Source organism: Vidua macroura, chromosome 9 (genome assembly GCF_024509145.1).
Source record: "Vidua macroura isolate BioBank_ID:100142 chromosome 9, ASM2450914v1, whole genome shotgun sequence".
In the NCBI taxonomy this organism is placed as follows: domain Eukaryota; kingdom Metazoa; phylum Chordata; class Aves; order Passeriformes; family Viduidae; genus Vidua; species Vidua macroura.
Window position 1 is genome coordinate 21,265,157 of NC_071579.1, and position 20,533 is coordinate 21,285,689.

A 20,533-nucleotide genomic window follows, 5' to 3' on the forward strand; every position below is an offset into this window, starting at 1 on the left:
GACTGGTATGACTGGCTGTTGGCACAAAAAGGGAAGAACAGTTGAGAATGGGGACAACAGTTCTTCCTTCACAGAAAATGACAATAATTTTGACTTCAATGTTATAGTTACGTCTTGTGAAGCTTCTTTTCCTGCTTTATTATTTAAGTAGATTACTGAATTGCAGTATGTGATATGGTGACAACAAAGTAAACAGATAGTTGTATTCACTATCCATTGATGAAACAAACTGCAGTACTATGTAAGAGGGAAAGATACAAACGTTAACCCTCGAAGTAGGAAAGATGATAACTGAGCTGAAGGATACAGAAGCATATCTAGTTATAGCAAAGACAAACCACACAGGATTCACAAGAGAATCTCTGCCAAGAATTTTAGGTTATGTCTACATGGTAAAAAGTGATGCTGTGCAAAGATGTTTTTACTAATACTAAATGATGTACCACAGTTATAAGAAACACAAAATAGCCATATTAGTTGTTTTCTGATGTGTAAGTATCAGTGAAGTAAAGAGCAAGGATATATTACTTCAGTGAAGTGCTGAGTTGACACAATACTGGTGTTTTCCTAATTAGGAAGCACTTCATACAGTTCTTCAAAGCACTGCTTGGTAGATATTCTTTAGCTGGATTAGAAAATTTAAAAGTCTTCCAAACAGCTATTAGAAATGCTCAAGAGGATACTCTGCAATGGGGAAAATGCCCTAGGGGAAGGCTGTAGTTCTCACTTCAGTGCTGTCTAGTGCAGTGTGTACCCTGAGTCACACAATGGATGAGTAACTTTTCAGCTTTCTCAGTTTTCCACTAACACTGTAGCTGCATCTAACCCTGTTAAGCCTAAATAAGACTCCAGAATATCAGAGTAAGCCAATAATGTTAAGAGGATCAGACTTTCTGCTGACAGTTTTGACACTTAAATGGCTTCAGGTATCATTACAATACCTGAGCATTCACAAATCTGAATACATGTATCTTTATGACACATTAAAAAATAAGAACATTTTAGGCCTCCCCTCTCTTTCAGGGTACATCTACAGGAAAGAAGGAACAGGAGCAAATGCTCAAATAATCCCAGAATGGTACTAGATTGGATTACTAGAGGCCAGTTCACTTAGTCTCACTTTGCCCTTTGAATTAAAGGTGAGAATAGTATAACAGAAACAACGTTCAGTTGCCATTTTCATAAGGAAATAGAAATAGCTAACAACACCTAATGATAGCAACTTAGATGCTATAAGCAGTGATAGATTCAGAAAAGAAGGATGTTAAACACTGAGACTGTAGAGCACAAGCTATCAGATGTAGTAACATTTTTATAGGACTGTGAGAGCTGAAAGACCATCTTGATTCCACTGAAGTAGTAACTTTCATGAGTTAATACGCAAATTTTCTCCACCAAATGACAACAAAGTGCTTTTTCCATAAAATCATGAAGTCACCAACTATGAACGCTTCACCAGTGAGAAGATCCACTGGCAATTAGAGCTGGAAATCACTAATGAAACCTTGGGAAAGAAATTGGTTTTTTACAGCAATACAGGGCTGAAATGCAGTTCTTCAGTTGGATGTTCACAAAATCAGCTGTGGTTCAGGGCAGGAAAATTTGCTTATGGATGATAAATATTCCTGATTCAATATGAAAGGTCTTCCCAGGGAAGAGATATTTTCTACAATGTAGTTTCTTAATAAATCTCATCTAAATAAGAAAAATTAATCTTCTTTAAGCATCACTTTAACTACAAGAACGAAATTAGAAGCTGCTATTCACCCAAAGGACACAGCTTAATTACCTTAAGATGAACTGTTTAAAATAACTTGAAGAATATTTAGGACACGTTATTTTAAACATCTCCTACAGTTCATTCCTTTGCATGATAACTTGGCTTAATTACTTATCTCAGTTTTAGTTTCAGATCTGTAAAAAAACGGTCTGTTAATTTTAAACATGTTTCAGCTTTCACAGTGCCAGAAATTGATAAAATCTGGGATAGTATGACTGTCAAAACCAGCATTCCCTCTCTCTTTCTGGAGTTCCTAAATCAGCTTGGGCCATGCATTCATCACTGCCTAATTCTATAGCCAGACTGGTCAAAGTGTATTTCTTTTTTTTCAAAGTTGTCTGCTTCATTCAAGTCACTGGATGTACAAAAGGCAGGGCAGGTTTCAAAAAGCTTGTTCCTGTTTAAATTATCATACTTCCAGAGTTAGAAGAGAACATAGAGTTGCACTGATACTGTTCACCTCAGCAAAGAATTTCTACCCTCAAGGTTTCTCTGCATGCTTCAATGTACACAGATGGCAAGTTTCCATCCTTGGTCATTCCCTGGCAGGCATTGGTATTTCTGATAGACTTGTTGACATAAAGCATAAAATGGGAGACTGAAAATATTTTGAAACTTGGACGTGTTTATGGTGCACATGCTTCTATATATGCACAAGTTACTCATCTATCATTCCCATATAAAATGTGCATATATTTACAAACAGTTTGTTTACACTCATTTCTAGATAAAATTCATTTATGGACCTTCTTTGTATGTTCTTCAAAATCTCACAAAACAGTAACACATAAATAGTGTTGAGACTCAGTGTAAAACCTAGCAGTGATTAGAACATGTGTAAGCTTTCTCTAGTTCAGCAGTTTTACAGGAAACAGTACCAGGTTCTTGCTCTTAGCCCAGTTTTTCTGCAGAAGGGCTACCAAATATAGGAGAGACACAGAAAACTTTAATTTTCAGTGATTTTGACTGCAAAGTTCTGGTTACTTGTTTTAGGCTTCAACTTATCTTTCACTGCTTTGAATCACCAAAAAATGAAAATGTGATAGTCATTATTTCCCATCCCACCTCTAAATTTTCCCCTACATAAATTTAAAAATTATTATATAACCATATACATTCAGGAGCCAGGTAAAGATTTACCATACAGTAAAACAGAGGAGGACTCCTGAATATCAGCCAAAACCTCTGGTCTCAAGGGTCCCACAAACAGCTGCCTACATTCCTTGTTTGATTTGAAAAGGTCTTAAAACACTGAAGGTTTGCTCCAGACTGTCTGGGCTCCTCTTTGCATGTCCACTTGGTCATGCCCAAGAAGCCAGAAGTACTTTGAAGAACCTACATAGCAGTCATGTTAAAAACACATCAAAAGTGTTCCTAAAAGACTGTGCTTATGGCTGCTGTATTTTTAAAACTACTGAGAGGCATTTGAAAATATTTTGGTGGCATTGGGCCAATTAATAGGAAATCTCAGCTCAGTATCCTCTAGAAAACAAAGAAGGTTCAAATGCCCATCTCTGACCTGTGGGGAGAAAGGCCATGCTCAGACACCAATGAGGCTACATTTGAGGGAGACCATTCCTGCCAAGTCTGTATCATTTTGCAGCCGAGGACGCAAGATCCAGGCATCAGATGGCACGTAAATGAGATTCTGAGCCTGCAGCAGGGAGGTGAGAGCACGCGGGGGAGGTGGTGGCTAACAGTCCCTATTCCTAGCATCACGTCAGGGAAGGAGGAGTGGGATTTTTCAAATTTTCTTTTGAACGATTGTTTAATGCAAAAACTGAATGGATGAGCACAAATATTGACACCGAGAAAACAAAGGCATCTACTCATCCTGTGCTCTGCCAAACCAGATGCATGTTCCTCCACTGAGGAGAGGATTCTCTGAGCTGGATTCTGGTTTGGGAGACATGCCTGGCAGAGGCTGCCATTAGGACATGGAAAGCAGGGTGAGAGTTCCTATGAAGCCTTTCGTAAGAGTTTGCTATCAGCGAGATTTGGGTAGACCTTGGGAGCTGCTCAACAGACTGCAGGACCCACATTTCTCTAGGGACGGGCTCAAAATTAAAGGAAGAATGAGTAAGTGCAAGTCTTTTGGAATCGGTATTCAGAAGCAAACAAATAAAAAGCCCAAACCAGCACCTCAAGTTGGACAGCTGTATGATAACAGTGAAACTTCAGAAATAAACTATATCTTCAGCAGCATTTTGATAAGTCACAGCCTTTAGATAAAGCTCATGTCAATGTGCAAGTTCTATAACAAAACTCCTTTTTTAACCAAAACAAGAGAAAAAATTTATATAACACAGCTCCATGGGGAATTTTTCTGTGACAGTTGCCAGCCATTAGGCTTGTTTGATGCTTATGAGGGCAGACAGCAACTTCCCTCACCCGCAACTGTTTCACTTCTAAATTTGTGCTCGAAATCCATTTCCAGCTTCAGCTACTTTTTCTGGGTTCTCTTTACTTCTCTGACTAATCTGAATGTCATTTTAATGTTTTTATAAGCATGGTAAATTCCCTAAAAGGACAAGTGGAACAATGAGGATATCAGAGAAATCCACATTTCATGGATGCCACGGGATGCTGTCTTGTTCTGGCTGTTTAAATAAGGACCAGAGTCTTCTTTTAATGTTTAGTATTTTTGTCTCACTACAGCCAGTCTTATTTTTTCCCCTTAAATGCACACAGACTTATTAATGTATCAAGGTTGACACTGCAGCTCTAAGATTATGTAGATTCACTGTCAATAAGGCAGACTGGACCAAATCCTGCCTCCAGTCAGAGAAACTTCTACTGCTACAACGATGAGCTCTGTAAACTTTTTCTGTCTAGACCAAGGGATATGTTCTACAAAGAACAGCTAAGCTCTCTGAGAGCGGCTTTAATAACTGTTGACCAAAAGATTTTTGTAATCCAGTGATCTCCTCTCCAAGAACTACACCATTATCTATAGTGGAATTCAGTCCACATAAACTGGAGATTTGGAAATCTGTGTCCAGAACTGAAGTTCTCTGCTAAACATTAGAGTACTTGAGGTCACCTATGTATCTACATGTTCTCCCTCTTACAACTTAATCAAACTAATATCTCCCTACCACCACCAGTGGTTTTGTGTGGAGCTATTGTCTAGGTAAACAATATATAATGTTTTAATATTTACTAAAAGTTCTCAAAACAGTAAATGGAAGCATATGCATATATTTGCATACTCCCTGTCCAATATTGTGTTATTATAGTCTTAATACTTTCTGAATTTAAATTTGAGTTAAGTCAGGTTCTGATTTGTTAGATTACTGACAGATTGTTAAAATTAATTTTAAACACAGACTGTGTGTTCATGAAAATATCACATATTTACTTCTGTTAATTATAATGAACTTTACATATCATTATTCCAAAGAGGGAGTTTTTCAGAAAGGACAGAGTTGTACTTCCCTATTTCTTAGAAGTACCGTAGGTGAGGGCCTCACTTCTTTCCTTAAAATCAGAAACCAGGATCAGACTGTGAGAGCAGGTACATCAGGCAGAGACTGAGTACATAAAGCATACAGAGCACCAAACAAGTACAACCTGGGTACTGTAGCAAATTATCACAGATCATGTGAAAAAAAAAGGTGAAGGGGAAGACTTACACCTAAGGAACCTAACCAATAAAAGCTGAAATGAAGAACTGGCTCTTAATTCTATTAACCAAAGTATGTTAAAAGCAGTATGAAATAACTGTTGAAGCATGAAAATTAATCTTCTTTGGGAATTTAGATTTTTATTTCTTGCTCATAAAGTGTCTATCAGTAGATTATAATTTTTATATATATATATATATATATATATAATGCCTGCTTATTAATAATATTTAGTTATATTTCAGTGAATTTTTCTTTTCTCTTTTGGTCTGTTATTGATGAAGAACAACATATTTATTAAGCAGATGTATAAAATATGAGTTGTGATTCTAAAATTATAACACTCTGTAAGACAAATGATCCTGTTTCTCTCCCCTGAGTAGAATCATGGTGCTGGCTAGAAGTGTCTGAGATTTACAGCTTTAAATATCAGTGACAAGGTGCAGGTAGGGATTGAAAAAAAATGTAAATCTCTTTATTTCCTTCTAGTCAATGTTGACCTTGTCTGACCTTGCCTCAAGGATTCACTCCTCTGGGAATTAGGCAACTGTAATTCTATTTTATGCTGTTCTAGTTCTTACACTGCTCTCATCTGCATAGTATTTCAGTGTCTTCCAGGTTCAGCATTATTAGCAGTCGGATGAATGCTATTTTCTTTCTTTCTTCCTCCTTCTCTAGGGAAATAGCATGAATAAGTGGAATATTTTCTGTATATGCTGCTTCCTTTGTGCTGTAATAATTTAATCTTCATATGCCATGTTGTCACTTCCCATCTTAACATTTGCTTTCTTCAAAAAGAAAATAGGATATCTAAGGTGAATATTGCAATTTAAATTACCCTCAGGACTCTCAAGAAACAGAGTTAAAAAGTAGATGAAACCTCCATAAGAACAAAATCTTCTGTTTTACAGGGCTCATCACAGAGATGCAATTCTATCCAGATGCCCCACATGCTTAATGCACAAAGGCACATATTTCCTGAAGAGATAAAAACACATTCCATAAGAGCACTAGTAAAGGCTATAGGAGCATCACAAAATACACACTTCCTCAACAATAAAGAAAAGCTTGCGAGAATCTTAGTCTTCTCATCCTTGAGAACAGAGTTAATCAAAATCCTTAACCCGGAACACATACTCTCTGGAGAAGCTAATGTAATAATTTCCTGGGATTTTCATCTTGAAATTCAGAAAGAAGCTGAAGTACATCATTAAGGCTATTAATATTAATTGATTACTTTGCAATTAAGGATGCTTTAACCTGTCATGAGTCTGACCAGCACACAGAATTAGTCACAGTTGCTGTGAGGAGCAGATACCAATGTGAACTACTTAGGGTATCAAAGGAAAAGAAACAGGCCATCTGTGCTCTCATACCACATGTGGTACCAAGTTCTGTATGTTATTACAACCAGACACAGTCTGTAACTTAGATCATGCCAATAATTCAACTGTTGTCAACTGCTCAATGAATTAGTTGACTTCATTAATCACTTAAGTAGGCATGCTATTAACTTTAAACTGAATTAGACTGTCTTAAAGCAAAAGGTACAAGAAGCCAAATAAAGCCACAACAATTAAGGTTTCAGAGATATACACTAAAGGACTTACTGTGATAATCAGCCCTTTTTCCTGGAAATATTTAACTAGTGGGATTGCATTCTGCTTGAAATTCATTAGTCTTCTTTGAGTGGCTTTCAGGTTATCATCAGGTCTCCCCTGCTGCTCCGCACGCTTCAGTAACCTTTCTTTCAGCCTTTGACTGGAACATGCCAGAAACACCACCAAATCTGGGGTACAGATCTGTGTAAAGAGTAATTCAAGAAGTCTGATTAAGTTGATTATTCAGCACTACAGGACTCAGCAATTCCATTATTATGCGATGCTCAGATATGTTACATTTGCGTAAGTTGGAACTTGATGTAGTCATTAATTTTCTGTTGGTTTTTTTATGCGAAGTTTGTAGGCTTAAGGAGGGGCTTGTTGATCTTATGTGGAAGTTAGTCAATTTGTTTCACCTGATATGTAAGGAAAAAGTATAATGAAAGAATTTTACTTCACAGCAAAAACCTTCTCTAGGCTATGTTCATCATTTGCATTACTAGAAGGCTCCCCTACCTAAAAATTTTTTGAAAGAGCAAAATATAGATATCTCATACTCTGCAGGAAAATGGATGCATGGTTTCCATCTGGAAACTCTTTAAGTAAGGTGGTATTTAAAATCCAGCAGCCACTGTGAAGCTAACTGATGGTTAGGACCAGGTGGGACAGACAGAAGGGTTTTCATTTCCCCTATCCTTTTCAGTCTGTGTGGTGAGCACTGGTACGTGTCACACCCATCCCCGCACTATGGTTCAGGAAGTAAAGCCTTGTAGCAATGAGATGAAAAAGTTTTGAACTCTAGCTCTTTCCCAGTTAAATCTTCTTTATAAGATGCTATCAAACATTTAAAGAAGAGATATCTCTGGTACCTGATGTGGGGAAAGCAGTGATAGACCCACTTTCTTAGGAATATGGCTAAATGTTCACAGGCAATCTTTGGAGGTCACTACTACGTAGTACATATGGTGAATAAACCAGAAGCCATAGAATCTCTACAGATCTTTTAAATACTTCCAGGGATGGTGACTCAACCATTTCCCTGTTCCAGTGCTTGACAATCCTTTCCATAAAGCAATTTTTCCTAATATTCAATCTAAGCCTCCCCTGATGCAACCTGAGACTGTTTCCTCTCATCCAAAAGTCACTCAGACACCTGAACTTGCAGGATTTTTACAATGTGGCTATAAATGTATATAAACTTGATTCATAACATCTGATTTTGTTATTTCCTCCATGTGGTTGTTGAAAAGAAATCTAGCTCTCCTTAAAGTTTTCACTAGCTTAGTGCTGTCTTTTAAAACATACTAGAATTCTCTGTAAGAAGCATTTAAGATGAAAACAAACAGGTCAAGTTTTTATCTGATTACAGATCAGAAAGGATTTACTTGTTCTCACATACAAGCACAAAGTAATTTCTGCTGTTTTTACTTACCTGAACAAAAAAGTTCATACTTTAACTAAAAAACCAGTGGCGTCCTGTTCTGGAAATTACATAATCTAGTTACAATGCAAATGATGGTGGATGCTCAAGAATGTTAAACAGACATTTTTATCATTATGTTTTCTATCTACAGAAAATTTTTGTCTTTCTTCAGCTTGATGTTATATAAATTTGAAAGGCAAATTTGAGTGATATACCAGTATCACTGAAACATCTACATGTATTCTAACTACTACGGTGTAAATAATAACTGATTTATATCTTTATGTTAATTATATAGTTGTTATAATATGTTGTTATTGAGGGCCAGAACAAACCAATTAATATTCTGAATGCTCTCTCTGTCAGGTCTCTCTATCCAAGGGTGTTAAATTGCATCAAAACAACCATATTTCTAGCCTGAATAGTCAGAACCTCCTATGTGGACAATCTGAAAAATTAAATTTAAAAAAAATCCCATCTAAGCTGGGTTTCTGTCATTTGAGAGAATACAGCATGAAGTATGGTCTGACCTTTTTTATTGTCAGGCTGAGTACAAGAAGTTTCTTAGGAAGTCAAAAGAAACCAATATAACTTCTCCAGCCTGAGGTGGCGGTCATTAGCCTTTACAAATGAGGTCGCTGACAGAGTAGTATATGGATATGAGGAAGCAGAAAGAGGTGAAAAAGCAGAGCCATATTCACACAGTAAAGGACAGTCTGAAAAGCAGCACTAGCAAGAAATATTGTGGCCTCTTTATCATTACAGAAAATTAAATAGGATTTTAAAAAAATTGAATTATTTTTTACACACATTGTAGATGATTGGAGACACGAGCACACAAACTACAAAGATAATAGTTCTGGTAATTATTTATGAGTATCTATTAGATTTTGAAAGAATTAACCTTATAACCTGGTTTTTTTTCAAATAACTTCCAGTGGGAAAGAAGCTCTCTCCTACTTCTATCACACGTACCTCAATGTCAACAAAACCAGAGTAACTTTCCCTTCCCTTTTCAGACTATTGTAAACAGACAGAGTTAATCTGCCTGTTCATGAAATGAATTAACTATGAAAGCTAATTTTACTACCACATACTAGCTTTAAGGCACATAATTATTCACATGAAATACCATGAAAGTAAGTTTCTGTGTTAGACTTCCATGCAATATGGACATTATTAAAAGTAGCTCGGTTAAATTAAGGTTGCTTCAATAGTAATAGAAGAATAATGAGAAATTTAGGAATTCAAAAAGCATACAGTACTAAAAACACCCAAATTATGACACAGATAGATTCTGAAAGAAAATGCTACAGATTTCAAAGCCTGTTAGTCATGGAACACTGTCTGATGAAAGGGAATGGCTGATGTACCTTGCAGCAGACTGAGCACAGAGACATCTCAAGGCCCAGCTGATTGAAGCTTCCTAACGTACATTACACAGGGATTCAGAAATTACAACTAACAGTCAGGGATCTGCTAAAGTGTAGGACAAAAGGAGTTTATACAAGTGAGTAGTTTTATTTAGTACTTCCATTTCTGTGTATTCTTATAATAGTGGCAGGAAGATGGTAAGAAATCTTCAGATGTTCCAAGCCATAGCTGGCCTCACTTTCAATGCTCAGCACTTCAGGGCAGCACCTACTCGGGCTCTGAAGTCATACCAGACCTCCTCAAGCGCAGGGCTGGAGCTTTTGTGCACCACAAGGCTTCATATACAGCATCAAATCTTACAGAGAGTACCTAAGATAAAGAGACCACTCATGAAATTATCAGCCCTGAAGGAAGAGGGTCTCCTTCTGTCTCACACAAACATGAGAGTGCAGCTTACCACACTCAATCTCAGTTCTCTAAAGAAACTGTGGCTGGGTAAGTGCAGCCTCACAGGGAGGGGAGGATCCAAGAGCCACCATGGTTCCATCAGGTGTGCAAGTTCTCATCTGCTTTTACTTCCCACAAACTGCACTGGCTGCAATAGTCACTTACTGCTTAAGAAAATGGGAAAACACACCCTGGGCATCTGGGCTTAATTTCTTTCTTTTTTTTTTTTTCTAATTGTAAAATGAGGATAATAAGAAGGTATGACTTGGAAAATTCATTAATTAGGTTTCATTATCTCCTTTTGCTTTTGAAAACTGAAAATTCTCTACAGAATCTGAGTACTGTTGTTCTCATTTTTTTTTTTACAACAGCAATAATACAAAAGACACTCTCAGAATCACAGGTACTAAGACTATTTTTTTCTGACACTGCGTTTTTTAATCTGAAATACACTTCACTCACAGAAATAAAATGTCAATGAAAACAATGCTTTAAAATTCTCAGTTCAAGAAACCTAGTTTCAAATGAAGTATTGTCTGAAAGATTTTCTGAAGTGTAAAAAAAAAAGTAATTCAAGCATATTTGAGATAGGAAGTCAAAACAGAATCTCATTACATGATGTCACTATGAATTAATTCCACTTTTGCCTGCAGAATACACATCTTTATTATCAGGAAGTAGTTGAAAACCATTTAAGAAACACAAGGTGCCCAAAAGGGTAACATCTGTCCTGTATGCATAGGCATACAGACCTATTAGCACTTAATATTATTATTTCTCCTACATGCATTTGCAACCTTCAGGATACACCCTTGAAATGCTATTGATATTTCACTCCTGTTTTCATGAACCACTTTGCTTCCACTTACCTCAACTGTATCTGCCTGCAAGACATGCTTATAAATACTTCTAGCTGCAATGTAACAGAGTAGAGTGAATATATATATCTGGATTTACTTCTCTAGAAACATATCTATTCTCCTATGTAAATATGAATGTAAATTGCTTTTTTTTCTAACAAAGGAGAAGGGTTTTTATGACTCACTTGAAAATAAACCCTGTTTTCAAACTCACAACTAAGTGTAGTTGAGTTTTATGGCTAGGGAATAAGTTTTGTTCTGGGACTCAGCTCATAGAAAAGTTGTACAGAACCAATGCAGACAGAAGAGCTAGATTCCTTCGTGCTGATTTCCCCCAGTACATACATCCTGTGCTCAAAGCAGAGGGTTTTATTCATGTCCAGCAATGCATGTGAGGTAGGACTGTGGGGCTCAGGAAAGGGAATTTGACTACTTCCTAACTGGAACTCAGCCGAAGGGAGAATCTTTGCCTATGGGAACAGACAGGTTTCTGGTTATTCATTTTAAATGAGATGAAGAGCATATGGCATCAACTCAGAATAAAACTGGTGGGTACATCCTCTCATTTTTTAGAATTATATTTACTAGTAAGTAAATCCTACTCTCTTTGGGTCTGAATCTCCTTCCTAAACTGGAACCAGAAGTAAATTGAGAGTAATTCCATGCAAGTTGATGGTGTTATTGACATTAAGCAGTATAAGTGGAAAGATGCTCTCTTTTCTCTGGGGATATTTTCTACATCTCCTCTTGTTAGTGAGAATAGTGTGGTTGTTTGCTAGAAATTAGATGATTACACTCTCTCTCATTATTCCTCATTAGGCAAAAGATGAAAATGCTCTGTTTTTTAATTCCTGGTATGTTCTACTAGATACTCCTGAGAAAACTGAAAGCTCATGAACAACTGCCATTAATTTAACAGTGCATTTTATTCTTGTTGGTAAAGGTTACTAGCAAGCTGGTTTATGTCCTTTGTATGTGTGCTCGCCCTTGTAATTACTTATTTGCTTTTTATAGCTCCATCTTTGTTGGGTTATTAGACTGTTTGCATAGTTTTTTCTTGGTTTAGAAATGCAAAATGATGAATCATGTTGTCAAATAAGGAATCCTGCTGATAGAATCTGTTTCTGGTAGCTTCTTTTGAACCATATTCATACTGCCCAGAAAATAAATTTCCAGCAAATTGCCTAGAGTATGTAATTAGGCAGCCTGGTATCTTTGGGAACAAGTGATTCCGCTTTTCACCTGTGCTGGGCAGCTAACTAATAAAAATCCCTATCTGTTAACACAAATGCTAGCGATACGAAGAAAGGACTGAGCAGACCTCTGCTTCAGAACTGCTCAGCAGGCACCTCCATCCACTCTGAATTCAGAGCATCAGGTCCTGATCTGAGGACAAGCAATGGATGAGCTCTCCTTTGTCTACTCTGACTGGCAGAGAAGAGCCCTTGCCCAGAAAATCTGGAAACCTGAGGCCTAGGTTGTTTACCCAGCAGCAAATTGAGCCACTGCTTGTCTTTTTCTGGAGAGTGCTCCAGGTTCCAGGGGAGAAGAGGAGAATGGTAAGACCGTTCCACAGGTCTCCCAGTCAGGCTTGGCTTAAAGAGAGCAATGTAAAATTCACAGAGAAAAGACAGTGAACAAAGGAACCACAGCAAAGCACACTGCTCATGTGGTAATCCTCCCACAGATCTCCTCCCACAGATCCTCCTCACTCCTCACACAGATCTCTGGGTACATATTCCGTAGGGGATTGTACCTGGATCAGTGAAGTAGAGACCAGGGAGAAGGGAGATAGAAGCTTAGGGGGAGAGGGAATAAAGAAGACACATTTGCCATGATACAGGAAAAATATCTTTACCAGAACAAAAACCAGGTCCTTTCCCCTTAAGAAGCTTTGCAACAAGGTTGCATCCACCTCCCTGGCTGCTCTGGAGGCCACAGTCTTGGCCAGGAACAGCAGGTTTTCTGTGAGAAGCTCTTTGCAGAGCTGGAGCTTGGCAGTCAGACCCTCAGGCAGCTGCCACACACACCTGTGTCAAACCTGGAGAGCACTGCAGGCATCGCTTCTGCCTGGAGGTCTAAGTATCAGCCTTGGAGGAAGAGGAACAGGACTGCTCTCCTCAGCCTCTGGAAGTACCCAGGCATTTCTCACCATCCTATATTGTGCCACCTACACAGTTAGTTCTACCTTATCACAATTATTCTCGTATTAATTTTTCTAAGGAATATACCTGAAAGTTAAAAATTAATTCAAATTACAGCCAAGATAAGTAGTTATTCATTGGAGGTATACACATATAGGTCTTAGGAATATTCCTAAGAGCATTTTAAACATTTTAAACAAAGAATCGGATAAAATTTATTGCCTCTGTTTATTATTTAAATTAATATTTTACTCAAATATAGTCTTGTCACCCAGGCCATATAGGACAATTTTTTTTTTTTTTTAATTTCTACAAAAATAGTTTTCCTCTTTTATCAAGCAATTGAATTACATTAATGGATGAACATCCATTGATTCTAATACCTGTCCTACATTTATTTCACTATTAAAAAAATTACAGTGAGTATATTCTAAGCAATCTACATCTGTACTTACTCTATTAATACTAACAAAGAACGAAGTTACACATGAATGACTGGAAGTGGTGGAAAAAAACAAACCAAAGCAGTAATTGAAATTAACTGTAAAATACAGTTAATTGTTTCTCCCAGGAAAGATAAAAACCATGTGAGAGATTATACAGAAAGTCAAACTACAGTTTCTTCACAAGTCATTGGAGTTCAATACACCAGTCAGAGGCATTTTATTGCAGCATTGCAGGACAGGAAGATATTTAACATGCTTCAGCATGCTGGGACTGCAGGTGACTCACTGAATTTCAAGATGACAGGTTAATGGTAAATAAACCATTTTCTCCTTGGCATTTTCAAATGTGTCCTTGAAACCTAAACACCTTTGTGTTATTTGCACTCAGCAGAGATCAGGGATACCTATGAAATTTGTGGTTTAGGACAGCTTTATGCCTAAGCTCAAACTGAAAGTCTAAATACATCAGTATTAAATCTGCACTGCTATGCAGAAGGAGTTCAAACTGAGAAAAATATAGAAATTATCATATATTTACAAGGAATATATAAAATGGAAGTCCTGCTTGATTTTAAGACATTAAAAGTTATGTTTTCATTTTTTCCCTACAACTATGACTACTTGGAACTTCATATCTTTATTAAAAGTACCCCTATCAAAAGTATTGGCAGTATTGACTCTGCTCTCTGGAAATAAGAAATGAGAGGGTCAGGACTTGGCAACAATCCCAGACTTCCAATAAGACAAATTTACTTATTAAACTCAGTTTTCAAAGACGAAAATACAGGACTTACTTCAACTTGGTTAAAAAGTTCAAAGAAAACTGAGATAAACCCAAAGAATACTGCAGTGCTCATGGCTGAGCTCTTCCAGGCTGCAGGAAGGCTGCAAGGAGTTGCTCAGCATTAAGAAATGAAGCTGGTGTAAGTGACCAGAATGGCCAATGTGCTGCTGGCTGGTGAGCACTGCTGAAACTCTGAAAACATCACTGATGCCATCTTAAAGACTTCTTTGCTGCTCAAAAAACATGGGTGACAAGAACAGTGTTATTAACAAAACTCAATAGAAAAGAAGGGGAGAAAAGCTTAAATTCAAATATAAAATTCCTGTGATGTGTAAAGTGCTTTCTAATGCACTTATTCCATATTGACATTACTGCATGGAAGAAGTGTTTGTTACTTCTGGTTTCTAGATCTGAGCAGAAAGAGAAATACTGTGTGTGCTGCAAATGATACATTGCTTTATTTTAGGCACTTTAGTCACTGAGATGCAACGTGTTTTAATACAATTCTGCCTAGCAACATGTTGAGAACTTACTGTCCACATGAGAGTCTGGCAACATAATAAGGAAGAAATCATCATCTTTTAGCTATACCTATGTATGGGAATGTTAGCATAAGTTGGTTTGCTTAGACTAGTTTACTAAAAATAACATTTTTCCCAGAGAAAAGTTCAGCTTCTGGATTAGTCAAAGGGATAAAAATGTGCTGGTAGTACCAAGAGCAATTGAAGTGAAGTTTAAGAAGCAGTTGTTATCATGATGTACTTCTATAACAGAATGTTATGCAGGACAGGTACTGTACCTACAGCTCAGACATACATGTATCCATTTGATTTTTCCACAAGATGAAGAAGTTATGAAAGCCCAGTGTCAAGTTTTAGTAACAGCTCTGTGAGCCATAAGACTGAAGGAAATAATTTAGCATAAATTATTTGTTACATTAAAGATGACTGCAAACACTGCACAGTTAGATTTTACATGTGCTTTCAAGAGAAACCAGACACCTCAGTTGTCCTTTTCCTTTTCTGCTACCCCTCACAATTAATTTTTGGTATTACTATCTATATTCTTGGAGTTTGTGTTTGTGCAAACAATGGTAAAGAATTCATATGTGTCACATAAATTTTTCTGCTGTTTTTGGATACATAAGCATTTGAGACATAATGGTCTCAAAGGAATAAATATTTGCTGATGACAAAGCTAGTGATAGCAACAAGAATTAATTCTTGTTCAAAACTTCTTATCAACAGATCTCAGTGTTCTACAGGGAATGTCTTTGTAAGAATGTGGCACAAGTGCAATTTGCATTTTGTGGGATTTCACCGTTTTCTTCAAAGGATGTTCCATTGCTTAGTAGATCTAATCAAAATTGTCTTACTATTTAATCAAAACTTTCTTTGCTGAAATTTCAACTAATTATTTCTCACTTTGTCACTTTTGGCTAATGAGAGCAATCCTCTTCTTCTACACAGTGCTAGAAAGAAAGCTGTAACATTTCTCAGCTGTGGAAAATCCTCTACTATCTCTAATTGCAGACCTAGACAAATTATCACAACAGTTAATTACTGAATTCTCCACAACTCAATTGCACTTCCTATTGAGGAACTTCTGAGTGCCTGGAAAATGTTTGCATGCTTCATGTAAATAACCTGACATGGCATGGGTGACTGTGAGCCAGTGAAGGATGATCAGTACCATGACTGCTGATAGTCCCTTTTCCTTAACACAAAATCTTCCTACCAAGGTGTGTAGCATCAGTGCTTACTACACAGAGAATTTTAAAGAAACAAGTATATTTTATTTCTTTAAAATATAAATACAAGATAAAGCACTGAATATATCTCACTGGATATGGTGATATAGGACTGAATGTTGAAATATCTATAGCTCTTGCAGGTTTATTTCCATGGCCTCAGATATGTTCATATTACAGCTCAGCTGCAAAGAAAGATGGAAATGGGGGAGTCTGAACAGACAGCCTATGCTCCTACGAAAAGCCTGGAATTCCTTCTTTCCTGTTCTGTTTTAGAGCAGGTAAGACTGAAAGGTGTCCCTATATGATGTGCTCCTGGACTTTTTAAAAGACTTCGTGGTTTATCTTTCAGGTAGAATCAGACCTTGAGGAGTCTGATTTACAAATCCCAATTGACTGAAAATGAAGGAACTCTCTGTGAATATAATCAAGTGTTATTTAACTGATTTTTCTTCCCTTAATCTGAGCCTAGGATAACTTAATTCCTGTCACTTCCTCCAATTTCATATCCCCCATTCTTTTATCAAAAACAACATCAGCATAAAATTATACCACCAAGAAATGCTCTTAACACTATCACACTAGACAAAAAAAAATGACACAAGGAAATGATCATTAAGTCTGCATTTCTGCTGTTTAACTTTTAAAATAGTCAATCTTCCCTTTTGTTAGCTATAAGGAGATAGAGCTGGCAGTCACTGCTATTTCCTGTAATAACTATTTTGTCTGTTTCCTTTAATTTCCTCAATTCAGTTTTCTAAATTTTGCCCAGAATAATACCTTATAAAGCACATTAATAAAATGCCTCATTAGCTGCTTTGTTACTTCTGCCTTGGTAATCTGGCTAAGAATTCTAAGTACAGAAACAGCAGTAGACCAGCAATTGTGAAAGACTTTGAAACATTCTGCATGTAGGCACTCTAAGAATTTAGCTCTGAAACTGCAACTTCTTCTTGTGACCATAGCTGTTATGTTAGCAGCACTTGATCAGATGACATCAGTTGTTTGTTTTTCCACTGAATTCAAGTATTTTTAGATGACTTTAAAATACACACGTGGAAACAACCTGTCAGTAATACTCAGGAATACAGTTCCAGCTGACTAAACCTTGGAATTCTAGTTTAGAGTAACTACAAGGACCTTATTTTCTTAAAAAAGCACGCTTTCTGGTTTACAAAAATTTGCAAAGCATGGGTAGTTTTAACTTTTTTTTTTAATTCATCTTTTCAATGCCCTGCAATAAACTTGACACTAAAAGCACTATGAAGACATGCATTAAGTATGTTTCTCTTAATGGAGATAATGGTGAACTAATAGATATGGAAAGATAATATTTTTCCACTTTCTAAATCACTAAGATACAGAAAATATTCACTGTTAGATTTCATGTGTTTTTCTTCTTCATCTTGAGAGGACTTTCACTACGAGACAAGAGGCTTGGATTCTTAGTTATATTATCACAATGTCTTTTTACAAAATAGTCTGTCTTCAGACAATAGGACATGATATAACATAACCTGTCAACCTGTAATTATGTACTTGCAAAGATTTAAAGAGCAATGCTCTTTCTTGCAATCTGACCGATTATTTCAACAAGCTTAACTGTTGTAGAGGTGTGTAAGTTATTTTAAGAATAAAAACAATCTCTTACTTGGTCCTCAAAGGAGATTGCCTGGGCAACATCTCTGGGAAATCCATCAATCACTATCCCCTCTTCATCAGGGATCTGCATCAATCTCTGCTTTATCTCAGTTATGGTTGTTTCCTTTCACAGAAAAAATAAGTTAGTTATTTAATATCATAAAGGAAGTTTTCTTGGTGGTGCACATTACTACAAGATGTAGAAACCCTTGAAAGTAAATATGAACATAGGAAACACTGTACCTGAGGGGCCAGTTCTCCAGTAGTAATTATTTTGGCAATTAAGCTCCATTTTCTATTGCTGCTTGTGCTGTGGATTTTCTTCCTTAACAATTCACCAACTGATATGTAGTTAAATCCATAACGTTCTGCTATTTTCAAACTCTGTGTCCCTTTACCACTTCCTGGGCCACCTAGTGTGAATCATAAGCAAAACATTAAATTAACCTTTCATCAGAAGTACCCAATCACAGGTGAAATCTTTGCTATTGGCACCAATTTTCCAAGCATTAACAGAGTAAATCTCACAGTGGCATGACCTGTTACCAACCATGTGTCTCATCTACTGGATCATAAACATAACAGTTTGTAAAATGAAATTTTTAAAAATAATACAAATCCACTTGTGAAATAAAAAGAAATCCTCTTTGAGGTTGACCTCATTCTCAAGACATTCCTGGAATGCAGTTTTTCTTGATCCACAATAGAAGAGCAAACAAATGAACTATTCCCTTCTTAAACTCTATGAATCCAGAGATAGAGCCAGATAGTCTGAAGTGTGTTCTTGTCAGAAAGAATCATACTTGGTTAAATAAGCCAGTTAAATCAATGAACTAGTAATGAAATGGAACTAATAAAATCTGCTCCTACATATGCTTACAAGAGCTTCTGAGGTTTCCTTATTTTAAATTACAAAAAAAAAAAACCAAAAAAAACCAAAAGCAAAAACAAAATTTAAAAAAAAAACAAAACAAAAACAAAACAAAAAACCAACCAAACAAAAAAAAATCATCTGAGATGTTTCCATAGTGATTTGGTATAAGGACTCTTATTGAACCATGCAATACCAGCTTTTGGTATTGATGCTTGAAACATCTGACAGAGAAGAAATTAGATTCAGCTTGCTAGACAACTTGAAGAATAAAGAGACCCTTCAATATATACAGTCCGGTCTGAATGGGTATCAAAATCACTGAAAACAGCTACGTTACATAGCAGGGAAAGCTGCAGGGAAGGTGAGCTGGACAGCAGCAGCAAGAATGCATGTAAAACAATCAGAACATTTCTAAGCTAAAAGGACATGTTATGATGTGATGAGCAGAGAATCTGGAATCCCATATTTAAAACCAAGAAGTTGTTTTCATAAAAATAAATGTTTATGTGTAGAAAAATGTATGCTACTGAAGAGTATAACAAAGAAAACCCAAACCAAATGTTTTGATAATAATTACCAATCCTAAGTAGCTATAGTTTTGGGGGATTCTTTGTGAGAATGCTGAATTCTATTTCAACAGAAAAAGAATCAAGATTTATTAAAAATACACATTTTTATGAATTTAAAAAATACAACAATGCAATGAAAGTAAATCTGAATACACTGAGCTTCTTGTTAGTAATCATGTAACTCTTTTTATATGATCTGTATTATTCCCATAAATAGCCTTTAAGCATTTTTATAACCAGTAGAGTTCTGGCTGCAGGATAAGCTTTACACTGTGTGTACACGTGTGCTTAGGGCACTCTGTAAGCAGGCTCCAAGCTGCACCCCAATATCACTGTCACAGAGCTTGCAGTGTCACCAGCACTGGAGCTCCCTGTGCCCCAGTGCTGTGATGCTGATGCTGCACCTGCCTTTGGAACAAAGACCAGGAGCCATTTCAAGAGAGTGCACAGAGAATTGTGCCTATTGTTATCATGTTCCCATACCCTGCCCACAGTTTAATTATGCCCCTGGGGAGAAAAAAATGTTTTTATCATTATGCAATTAGTTTAAATAATGTTTCTACAAGCATTTATCTGTAACATCCAACTAGACAACACAGCTACAGATGTTTGCAAAACACACAAGTAAAAAAATGAAAGAAAAACTGTATCTTATACAGTAAGATCACATCTGCAAAATCTTTTTCTCTCATTCAGTTCACTTGGTGTTTTTGTTGTAAAAAGACATAAGTTTCTCTCTTCTTTCAGAAGACTGCATTAGGTTCTAAAGCTATTCTTCCATTTCAGTAATTCCAGGTGATCTAGATGGGCTTAGTTTTCAGCTTGGACTCTCTTTTTCACAGGCAGCCTAGCTACCTCTTTGTTAGAATAAAGAATGTTCCCCTTCTGTAGGTACACAAGCATCTGATACAGTAGGAATCATCTTCTCCACTGAAGTGGCTATAAAACACTTCTGCTCCAGTTCCCCCTGCTCCCTTTCATGCTCAGCCTTCCCCATGACAAATGCATTTCACCGAACCTTACAAGTTTGAAACAGACATGTTGCACCCAGCAACAATAAAAATGCAAAACATAGGTAATGTGCAGAAAATTTTAAAAATTGGAAAAAAGGAAAATAGTGCTCATGTTCCAACACAGATACAAAAGGTGGCAGAAAACCACAACTGATACCTAATAAAACATCAGTGTGTAATAATATAAAATAGCTAAAAAAA

The 20,533-nt window shown here is 36.7% G+C and overlaps 1 protein-coding gene across 1 annotated transcript in view; it reads right to left on the reverse strand.

Moving 5' to 3' along the window:
* The window catches only part of AK5 (adenylate kinase 5), an 83,056-nt gene that overhangs the window by 55,825 nt on the left and 6,698 nt on the right, over positions 1-20,533 (reverse strand). Inside the window, exons 4-6 of the mRNA XM_053984855.1 lie at positions 18,120-18,289; positions 17,887-18,000; positions 7,017-7,208 (exon numbers count right to left, since the gene is read on the reverse strand). Coding sequence (XP_053840830.1) covers positions 7,017-7,208; positions 17,887-18,000; positions 18,120-18,289 — 476 coding nt within the window. The remainder of the gene's footprint in view (positions 1-7,016; positions 7,209-17,886; positions 18,001-18,119; positions 18,290-20,533) is intronic.